Below are 12137 nucleotides of genomic sequence, written 5' to 3' on the forward strand. Positions count from 1 at the left end.
TCCTTAAGATAACATTGTGTTCAGTCATCGAGTATGATTGATATTTTAAAAGCACATTCTCCCACAGATGGCTGAGTTCAGCTCTTTCCGTTCCGGCCTGGGATACATCTGAGAAACCATCCTGTCATGTTCAGTCTCTGCTCTGATTAATGGCAACTTCCTTATTAAAAAAGAACTTCCTGAATATACTGTAACTTGGGAACAAAAACGCTTAACTGTCATATTTGTTTATTTGATATAATGTTGAACATTCAATTTTGTGGTTTATGTAAGCACACATTATTGTCTCTTCGGTAGTTCCAGGTGCCGCTTTCAGCAGCAGCTATTTTGTCTTCATGTCAGGTACAACACATAATGCATTAACTTGTAACCAAGTTACCATTGTATATTTTATGTTAAAGCTCAAAACTATTATTTGTATGTGATCCATGGCATATGTATAACAAATATATTTATATCTCAAACTACATTAAGGCTTGTGTATTGATTTGTTATTACAAAACTGTAATGTTTTCTACTTCCTCTATTCAACAGAAATTCTCACAAATCCAACACAGTCTTCATAGAAATTTATTGATGGTGGATATATATGGCATTAAAAGCACAACCATATCCAGCTTTTGCAATCAGTACAAGCAAACACACCCATCTCTTTCTTATCATGTTACATAAATATAATTTGCCTCTTGAGATTTGAAATCAATCCCCGTCTCACCAAAGGGATCAAGGGTTATCATAATTACTGTTAAAAGAGTTTTGTGGTTAATGAACAATAAATATGCACCTCAGGTAGATGCCTTTCCCTCTTAGTGGGCCAACTTTAAATGAACCGTGTGGGGTCGTAAATGGTGTGTGTATGTCAAGCAGAGAGATAAAGCAATCCACTTTTAAAACGGCTGTAGTGTTACTTTACTATCGTCTACCTTAATGCACTGAATACTGACTAAATAGAAACACTGTCAAGGAAAAGCATCGGCAACACATTCAGGTGCATTTAGTTTTCATACAAATCCAAATAAAAACATTTAAATTCTGAAGAGCATCGACAAAAAAAAAGGTGCAGCCATTGTTCATCAGTAAAAATGAGAGAGAATAAGAAAATAAATAACTCATTACATTGTAGAAAAAGTAGGAATAAAATGGTTGGATTAGATGCTACATTTATATAGAAACTTCAGGCGTTTGATGGTAACATTTTGAGAAATAGAAACTAACTTTGCCTGTAAAGTGACCTTAAAGGGAGCATGGACCTCTAACAGCTTGTTCATTCTTGGACTGGTCCCATCACATTTCCTAAGTTTGCATCAGTAGTCAATCATATTGCACTTTAAAAAGGGAGCACGTTCTGTTTGTGAGGGAGCGGAGAAAAACAGGGTGAAGGAATGCATTTTCGATCGGGGTTGACTGGGAACTGAGTTACCGGAGCATTCTCACCCACCTCTAATGAGTCACTCAACACTTTTCATTTACCTCTTTTTTACATTTTACAACCCACATCTTCGCTTTTATCTACCCTCTGACTCATCTCTTGTCTGACCTCTTCTAAGGATGCAGCAATAGCTTCAAATTGCTCACACTGACTCTGTTCGTTAGGTCATTAAACTTGCAAATATTGTCCAGTGACAAAGTTACATTTATCTAATTGAAGACTCAAGTTTAAACGGCAGCAGAGTTCTTGTATAAGCTTGTGGAGGCGGCAGCGATGCCATGGCATATCCAACAGTTGAAAGCAAACATATTAAACACTAATGAGCTGTGTTAGATTGTGTCAGACAGATCAGATACTAATATCTAGAACTGGAACACAATTTAATGCAACTTTATAGTAGATCAGTTCAGCGCTGGAATCCTTAAGTCAAAAACAAAATGCAAAATTTAGTGCAGCTTAGGGGTCGCTTTTTTGTTCTCAGACATTGCGCACGTCTAATGTACAAGACTAAGGGTATGATCCATACAGTGGAATGGACCTGCAAAATTCATAAGAACTAACCTGCATTTAACAAAGAATTCAACGCACCAGACTTTACTGCCATGAAATTAGACTAAAGCCATTTGCACACCAAGTCCGTATTTTCCATATATGTTTTTTTTTATCCGTCATCCGAGAAGAATCATTGCGGACAGAAACCTTGCACTGAGTCCAATGCGTTTTATTATTCTTTGGGTTTGGCCTCATATTGCGAGGCCAAACCCAAAGATTCAGCCAGAGACCGACCCAAAGCTCACTCTGATACACAAGCACTCACACACTCGCATGCAAAAAAGAGCTAGATTAATTATAGCCCTCAAACATAACTACCAGTGCCACCGACAATCATGGCCAAAGATATTAATACAGACTATCCAGAGTACATTATGCACGCAGTAGAGAATATAGGCATGGATCAAGCGGCAAAAATAGAGCAAGGAAAGTTTCACCTGCTGATTAAGGGGCTGTGGAATTATCCTGATTGTTTCAAGGTGTATTTCAGGATGTCAGTGTGCCAGTGTGCCACTTTGATAAGCTGATAGCAATACTGCAACCACACATTAAAAAGAAAACCACCAATATCCGCGATCCAGTTGGATCTGCAGATATTCAGGGCCCAGCCTCAAAGCGCCGCGACACACAGACAGAAGAATATTTGTCCTGTGATCAGTCTATTGATCAGACTTTTCTGCCAGAGCTGATATGATCAGTGTTTCAATACTGTGCCGGAGATCACAGTGGATCAGTCGTGCGTAATGGCTGAGCTGCGTCATTGCCTAGTTGTAAAGGTCAATGTATTTAACTTTAACTATACAGTATCGAACCTAAGGGCAACATTCAAACTGACATCTTGCATGCCCATGCATTGGCGCTGTCCGACAGCGGCCGGTGCTGAAGTGTTTCGTGCTCGGAGACGAAATGATTATGTTTATCACATGCCGTTTAGATGATAATGTTTGCATGTATGGTGGCTCTGAGTGGTCAAACAACTCTCTAAAGCATGGGCTTAGGAACCATTATACGTGAGACAAGTCCCACCCACTTTTTAAAACTACTGGTTTGGACCCACCCAATTTTAGCAAATCAAAAATCAGTGCATCTGCCGACCCACGCAGCGTTCTTTTGAGAGCGCTCTGTCAGCTGAATCCATTCCGCCTGCTCATTGGGAGAATTCCAGTATAAGGAAATTCCAGTCCATGTTTTCACTGCTACCTATTACCGAGGCAGCTCTCAGCTGCAAAGTGCACCCGGACATGCACACGGTAGCGCAAATGCTAATGTTTTGAACAGTTGAATCCATTCTGCCTGCTCATTGGGATAATTCCCATATAAAGACGTTCCAGTCCACGTTTCACTGCTGCCTTGTACCCAGGCAGCTCTAAGGGCTCTCAGCTGCATAACGCAACCGGACTTTTGAAGGAGAGAAAAGTTAGTCATCATCGCAGCTGTTAGTAATCGGTTAACTCCAGAAACAACAGAGACTTCGCATGAAGGTTCGCATGATGTTGATTTGTGTCACTTAAATGATCATTTAAATTTAATTTATGTCAGCTCTGATAAGAGAGCTGGCTGGCTTATTATTATCATCAATGGAAAAGAATGCAATACTTAACTGTCCACTAAATAATTATCACTCCACCAACCATTGACATCTAGGCACTTGAGACTGAGTCAGAATGCAGGTAGAGGGAGAGCGGAGAGAGCTCCATTGCTGAGGTGAGTGATGAAAGGGATGTGACAGTTTAGAGTAATTTGTGATGCAGGCTTGTTATCAGAATGTTATGGAAATCAATGTGGATATTAAATAGGAAACATTTCAGTCAAGGTGCACCATATGACCAATATAGACAGGAGAGCATCATCATTTATTTGAAAATGTTAAGTTTAAATAATCATTGAGTGGTTACTATTATGGCTCTCAATTAGTCTAGTTTAGCCAGATAATTATCAAACTACATGTTAAAAAGCAGAATACAGCAAATGACATCTACTTTATTAAAAAAATGTTACGGGGAGGACCCCCAGACCCCTGTCAAATTGTCCCACCCACCTCAATTATGCTTCCTACGCCCATGCTCTAAAGGACAGATGCGCAAAAAACACAGAAATCAAACCTATTCCGAAAACTTTAATTAAATTTTCGGATTCAGTGACTTGAGGTTGTATTTATTTTTTAACATGCAACAATTTCGGATGAAAAATACGGACTTTGTGTGCAAAGGCCTTTAAGAGTGAAAATTCAGACTGGCAGGAACTTGACAGGACTTTAGAGTTCTTATAAGCTTTGGTGAAACTCGCTGATTCTCTGCTTTAAGTACCAGTGCATCCATACATTTCCCTTCTTCTGACCTCATTCAAATACACATCCTTCTGACTCCACACTCGCAGCAGAATTTGGCGGATTCAACAGGATACTTAGTCCCACATGCATGACAGAACTTGCTCTTCATCCCTCCATTTCCAACGTCATTGCTGTCATCCACATCGTTCCTGGGAAATTAAACAAGTTGGACGGGTAGCAAAGTTAGAAAGTACAACAGGGTTGTCGAAACTGTTGATTTTGTTAAAGGCGGTGTTTGAGGCATGCCTCATCCACTGTGGCATGTTACAGAGTTGGCGGAAAAGAGTAAACTTCACTTTTCCGATTTGAAACTTCAGAACTTCACCCACGTTTAGTGTGAATATCCAACATTGTAACACTTTGTCTTAAATGTAAAACAGCATAACACCCCCTCTTTAACTAATTATTAATAGAAAATAATATAGGGATTGTAAGATACCGTGGAACACCTTCCTAAATGAATAAAGAGAACAGTCAGTATGAGGTAGACAGTGATACAACATGCAAACATATTGTTATAGTGTTGTGAAATGTAATATGCAACACTAGACATACATGTCAATTTGGAGGTCAACTGCTAAATCTTCCCTACATTCATTTATGGTGATGCATAGGCATTTTTGCCTCATTAGTACTAATTATAAAAAAATGCTCTTGGAAATTTTGGTTTTAGTTGATTTTGGCGCCCCCTGTGGACAAAGCTGTACCTCTCATCTCTTTGCTGATTTTGTCCTGAACATGCTTAAATGCTGTTTTTTAACAAAAGATCTCATCCTACTTTCTTTAACAGTCATATGTATCACTCACTTTACATTTTTGCCCAGGGAAATGTAAACAAAGGCAGCATGCAGTTAAACGCTTCGTCTAACACCTACCCCCCACCAGCAATTCTAAGCATTAAAAATAACTCTATAGAAATAATCAATCTTGTAGATGGTCTGGTTTACTTTTGTAGGTCATATAGAGTAATCAGAATTAATTTAAGTCTGTTTCATGACCAGTGAGACATTCCTCACAGAAGCTTTAATGCACATAAGAACTAAAGGAATCTGGAACTTTAGTTTTTATGAATTTTCATTTTAATTATCTGAAGTTCTTACTTAATAATTGTTTATGTAAGTCAAATTAAAGGGATCATTAGTGGACATTATTTCCAGAGCTGAACAGAGTGGATACAGAGTACTCATTCAAGCTATATGCAATACACCATCAAACCACAAGAGGTCAGGATAGTTTAGCAAGTCCGTATAGTGGTTGTATTGTTTTGCTTTTCATTCATTCCCCCATTTCTAATGTTACGCCAGATGTGTTAGTGAACTCACCTAGATATGTAGCTGTCTACCTTCTTCTTGTTGAGTGCTGTTCCAGCTTGCGTGTTCCTAACAGAACCATAGCCAGAGCTCGCTACCCGGGTCTTACTTCCCACACTGAGAGGGAAAACCACAGAATGGAAATATGTCAAATACAAACACTATGAGGTCCTGGTTTGTAAATACAGCTGAAAAGTTAAAAATGCACTGTTTAGAATCAGCACTCACATTGGACCTGTGAACTAACAGATGTGACGTGTTATGCTTTGATGCCATTAATTAAGTTAACTATGTGTTACTAAAACATTTTTATCAACACACTTATAAAACAGTTGCTAATGAATAAGCAACACAAAAAGGTCAAATTAAATGGCTAATGGTTAATTGACATTTAATAATTAAAAATCATTCTTGAGTTAAAGAAAAAGTACCCTCTGTAATGAACAATGCCTTTGACTTCCCTGCTGATATCTTTCATTGCTGAGTGTTACAGTGTGTGTCTGTGTGTGTGTGTACTGACCCTGATGGAGGGGTTGTGAGCCCGGAAGGATTATTCCTCACTGTACCTGCAGATGAGGTCCTACTAGATGGGATTCCTAAAGCAAAAGAGAATAAAAAACAAATTACATAATCAGATACATACAAAATTGTCAACTGTAAACACAAAACAGCTGTTCCCTTACCAGAGGGCTGTCCAAGGCCGGATCTCTGGGGTAAACGAGAGGAGGCTGAAGGGATGGTGGACACAGCAGGGGAGCTAGCCTTCTTTACAGAAGCAGGAGGCTTGAACTGGAAACAGAGAGAGGCTAACGTACATATTACAAAGTGGGATGGAAAGCTTTGTAATAGTTGCTGAATTTGGAGATACAGAAATAAGACTATGACACATAGGTCATGTATCATCATACAGTTGCCTTCTTGACTTCTTGACAACAGGCAGACCATAGTGTACGAATATGGAATATAGTTGGTGGTTGTACGTGGGTGTGAGTATAAGATATTCCTTGTGGTACCTTAAAATGTACAAATATGTGGTTTGTTTTTTCAAGTATATTAAAACTGCTCACAGGCAGAAAATCTGAGAAAGCTTCCTTATGATCATTGGCCGAGGCTTTCTTCATATGATGGGGGAAAAAAAGGCTCTTAACCAAAATGGTTTGGACCCTGCTGTTTTTATTGGCTGCCAAATTAACTCCCCGGTCATTTCCATAGCTGTTGCTAAGTGACAGTAGTAATTCTACGCCTGCTGCAAAGTGAGTGACTCACACTGGTTATAACAGGCAAGTCATTATTATGAATGTATGAATGCTTGTTATTTCTTGTGAATAGAGAATTTCATTTACATAGAATTAAAAATTATCTGGCCATGTTTGGGAGACAGCAGCTATGCAACCATTTTCACATACACTCTAATTAATGGATACTTTAGGTATACAATGCTGTTTTTATTGTAAGAAGCAACAACTTACTTCTGTGTGCATGTACTCAGTGTGTCATACATCAAGTGGATACAACCAGATTTAAAACAAATTGTCTGTTCATTTGAACATACAATCACAGTATGTGCGTGTGTATACCTGTGTGCGAGCAGGAGTCTTCTTTGCATCTCCTATCTTGCCCTTGTTTGGCATTCGGGCGGCCTGCTCCTGGCAGAACTTGATGTGTCTGTCAGCTGCACTCTCGTTGAACCTCCGCTGACAATAAGGGCACTGGACGTAGTCTATGGACAAAACAGGGGAAGAGAAAACATGCATGTTTGTAGAGACAAGTTTAGGTACTGTTACCTTAGGGAGATGTGACTTATATTTAGCATCATTGAGTTCCAGTTTCACTTTTGATTCCACATTTTGACGCAAAAAGCAATTGTATTTTTGTAAGATTTTGTACTTTCACCTACTTTACTATATAAAAAAAGAATCTAGAGATGAATCACATGCCCCAGCAAGCAATCAAAGAGTATCTTTTAAGTTAACATAAAACAGTAATAGTATTCACTGTCAATCCTCTCTTTTTGCTTAAATCCACTCTACTTAAATAAAGTGTTACCTGGGTCATAAGTAGGAGGAGGAGGTGGGGGTAACGGTCCCCCATCTTTAATAGCCTGAGTGACGTTCTTTGCAGACCGGATGGTGGCAATGAAGTCCTCATGCTTCTTGCGCCAGTTGGACTGCTTCTTAGGGGGTTCTGCCTGTCAGGGGGAAACACAGAAATGCTCTGTTACAACAGTGTTTTTATAACCATAACGTAGACAGCCATGGCTAACCTTATCACAGCCCTTCTACTAAGCTGTCAAAACTTGTGTCCTATTTATATATGACTGATATCTGGATGTTTTGAAAATAAGCTACCCTCCTCTGTCTCCATGTGTAAGCAGTTAATCTTTAAAAGAATGCCCAGTTCTCTTAAATGGTCTCAAAACTGTAATAATTATTTTATTTGTTCTCTCTCTTCAAGGCTTAAATATTCTACAAATTGAAGCCATCACTCACTCAAAGCAGCGTTTAAGAGCATTCATAACTAATAAACTTTATTTCTATAAAAACATCCCCTTCCTTTCCATCTTGGCAGTGTGTGTCTTATCTCATACTAATGATTTCTGACAGAAGTAGTTCACTGTGTTTCCTCTGAGCTGTTTCTGTGGCAACATGATAGCCCTGCTGACTTTGTACTACCTCCTATACAGTTACAGTCATTTAGCACATTTGTCTGACAGACAATGGTTCGGATTCTGAGAGAAATGAGGCAGCTTTTCCTTTATTCCAACTAAAAGGACACTCTTCCTGTTATATTCCTTTTTCTTCACAGTTGATTATATGATATATTGATGATCATGACAACTCCACCACACAATGATATAATACAGGGAGGGTCACAAAACAACTACAGGTGTGTCCTCTCTAGTACTCAAACGTGCCAGCGAGAGGACAGAGCAAGTATGCAGCAGGCAGCTGAAAAAGAAAACACTAAGAGTACTTGTTGTCATCTTAACAACTACTAAACAAAAGAATTTGGTGCAAAAGGAGTAGCAGGTCTTGGTTACTCAGAGTTATCTTGAGACATCATAATATGAATGAAGGTAGTTCCAAAATCATAACACTGTAGTTTGAAATGAGATGTAGGAGTATGTGTAAGAGTGTGACGACCAAAGAATTATTTCAGACTGTAATGGTTAAAGAAAATATAATGGGTTATATCTGAATATTGTCAGTTGTAGATTGTAGGATGGCAAAAGAAATACTACTGTTAGTGCTTTGAAAGTAATACCACCACCCGTATAAGTGGGCAGCGACCTAGTCATTCAAACTAAGAAAAACAGTATTAATAAAGCCAGGAATAGTGAGTGAATGCCTCTTGAGCTTCAGCAGACTCACTGTGCCACTAAAAAAATATTGTATACAGACAGAAAAGACACATAAAAAAGCCAAATCAACTTACTTTCACAGTGGAAGATGAACTTTGTGACTGAAATACAATTGAAAGTGATTTACATTTGAAGATAACCTGCTAACACAAAATAGTGACCGTCCTTAATGGAACAGCAAGGACTAAAAACAGCAGCTGTTCATCACGGAAATGACTTTATTGAGCATATTTTTACAGCTGAATCTCCTCTGGGATCCAGTTATACAGTTATTACTTTAGATTAATGATTGACATGTGATTTGTATCATGAAGGTAAGTGCAAATTACCGTAAGAATATAAAACATAACAATGCTCGGACCAACGTGTGAAATAAAGCTTAAATTCATCAACAGATTTTCCACACTAAGATGTACAACTTTGAAACATATTTCCCTCTTATAAATGATTAAATTTATCTCTCTATGATATCTGAGTTGGATTCCCATGCCTGTCCATACGTTTATTCTTACCTTTGGTTTGATAGGTTTGAGTGTAGAGATTTCTGTGCCTTCAGCTCTCTGTCTGCTGGAGTCAAAAACCTTCCTCTTTTTGGCCGCTGCCTTTTGACAGATTTTAGCGTGCTTCTCCTGCAGAAAGAGCAGAAAATGTAAAACGTGCTCTCACCACATTAAACACAAACTGTTTCCACGTGTTTTGAAAACACCTTCCCTCATTTCAGATTTGTACCTTTCTATTATTCTAGCTTTCATTGTGTTGCAATTCCAAAATGTTGTTTTAAGGAGCAAGCAAACCTGAAGCTGCAAAGTAAAGAATGCAAACACTCCTCCTTACCAACTGCAAGTTGTTTGTGTAACATTAATGGCACTAGACTTCCTAACCTTCTAATGTAGAAACAAGCAGACATCCATGCACAAATACACACCTGCCAACAACATAATGCTCTAATGCATCATGCACTAATGTAGCTGTTATCAACTAATGAGACTGAGTGCTTATACAAAAGCACACATGTATTTGTTTGCACTTCTGGGAAATAATATCTTCTAATAAAACTGTATAATCTTAGTCATGTTAACAGTGCTATTATATGATGATATCAAATACAGTGGTAATAGAAATATGCATTATACAAGCCTAGCATTTTGTTTTTCTGTTTGATTCCTTAGTAGCAAAATTCCATGACACAGAAACCCTTATCTGCAATCTGCAGGCCTAGATTTAAACTTTGCAATGCAAGGACTACAGCAGGTCTTAGCCTGTGCTTCAAACCTTGTAGTCTAATGTCATACACATTTGCTTAAGCAAATAACCTCACTTCTTTGTTAAACCCCTTGCTATAAAAGAGCCCTTCACGTGGCCATACTGACTTTTGGAATTGTTGCCACTGACACATCCAAACAGCTGATATCCTCTCAGCTGATTTTGTTGTCACCACAACGACCTCGGAAATACGTATCACATGCTCAACACAATAAACTCATCAGTTTAACAAACATCAGTCTTAAAACTGCCTGGGCAGCACTGCACTTTCCCTCTGATTATACCCATATATCATGATACATCCTACATAAAGAGTATTAAAATGATGAGGGATTGCTCATTTTACCAGGACTTTAGGGAAGAAACATCTTTGACAAGTGTTGCATGGGACCAGATTCTCTGCAGGAGGAACATCAGCGTCTGAAAGTAAGAGAGGTTAAATTGTGATTGTAGTGAAGGAGGTTTAATGTCATGGAGAATAGATATGGAGCATGGCTGATGCTCGAAGTCCCACGAGCAAACACTGTATTTGGAAAAACTGTTTATGGCTTTGGTGCTGTAATCACATGGAACACTTTGCAATATACATAAAAACTTCACACAATTGTACCTGTGGGCCAATTTAAAACAATAAACGACTCTGCCTTTGTGTGTAATTGTTTTTAATTGTCATTCTTTTTGTATTTATTCTGTTTGTGCATATTGATTTTGTTTTGTTGTACTCTCGACATCATTGAAAATGAGGGCATGCCCTCAATGATTCCTCGAGATTTATATAAAGGTTGAATGAATGAATTAAAATGAACATGCCTTGAGTAGAAAATATTGGGTCTGTTATGACGTATATAGCCAATACTTGATACATGGCATCCTGGGATATTAACTACCAACCACAGACAGCTCAGTGTTCAAATTCGGCAAGAGTACATTTCAAATGTGCCTGTTTTTGTTAAGTTTTTAAATTCTGTTGATGAGACAATGACATAAATACTTGTGATAACTGGAAAAATATACCACCCGCCTTATAAATAGAGAAGGTAAAGCTAGATACAGTTTAACGACCACTTTTCCAATACGTATCTAGTCATTACAACGGTTTGATTACATAATATGTATATCTAACGGTTTGTTCTATGATAGGGTTTATTTTCACGCCTTGATTTATGATTCTGCAGTATGCTAACACTGGATAGCTCCGGCGGCTAACCTACAGATCACACCCACAGACAGCAGCTAGCTTCATCTTTGGCCCTGACGTTACCTAGCATTACAAAAAAGGGTCGCTGACAAAAGCTGCCAAGCTGAAAAAGTAATGAATCCAACAAATTGTAAGTATGTAAACGGAAAAGTTTTGTGCTCGACTTTGCCACAAAAAAAGCTTAAGTAAACACCTGGACGGCTGATTGTCTCTCACCTTCAAATTCCTCCATCGTTAGGTTAACACTACCTCTTGTCTGATGCTGCCGTTGTTACAACGAACGGCCAACGGTAGCCGGGGACAGTGAGATGATTCGTGCGTGCTCACTTCCGGTTTCGCTATACGGAGGATGCAGTTGCCGTACCACCACTATACAGAGCAACGTTTTCAGGGGGGGAGTCAATTCTTCGCCATAACATGTTTGTTGTGTTGTTGTGGGTGTAGTGTGTGCAGTTTTGTCCAACAACCCTGAGTTGTAGAGTGATTGATGAATAAATATACCTTAAACCTAAATGAACCTTGAACAATGATCTCCTTAGGCGACAATTGAAAGTGAACTGTCTTGACATTATTAATCTTTGGCTACCAATAGCAACTGGGTGCCGCTTCATGTACTAATATCCGAGATTTTCATTGGTTGTTACTGACACACAGCCGTCGGGCGTGGGAGGCAACTCCCCTTCTTCTATTCCCCT

General features: G+C 38.7%; 1 protein-coding gene across 1 annotated transcript; it reads right to left on the reverse strand.

Annotated features, from left to right (window-relative positions):
- Window positions 1-554: 554 nt before the first annotated feature.
- zc2hc1a (zinc finger, C2HC-type containing 1A) lies at window positions 555-11698 on the reverse strand. Its single transcript, XM_069666843.1, has 10 exons — window positions 11659-11698; window positions 10591-10664; window positions 9494-9610; window positions 9056-9082; window positions 7667-7808; window positions 7198-7340; window positions 6304-6409; window positions 6141-6216; window positions 5633-5737; window positions 555-4459 (listed from the first exon to the last, which is right to left on the reverse strand). Exons 1-10 carry the CDS (start codon window positions 11672-11674, stop codon window positions 4324-4326), a joined length of 942 nt encoding a protein of 313 aa, XP_069522944.1. The 5' UTR covers window positions 11675-11698; the 3' UTR covers window positions 555-4323.
- Between the last annotated feature and the right edge of the window lie 439 nt (window positions 11699-12137).

This window comes from Semicossyphus pulcher, unplaced genomic scaffold (genome assembly GCF_022749685.1).
Source record: "Semicossyphus pulcher isolate SPU_LCO1_2020_fin unplaced genomic scaffold, fSemPul1.0.p SCAF_18, whole genome shotgun sequence".
Lineage (NCBI taxonomy): Eukaryota > Metazoa > Chordata > Actinopteri > Labriformes > Labridae > Semicossyphus > Semicossyphus pulcher.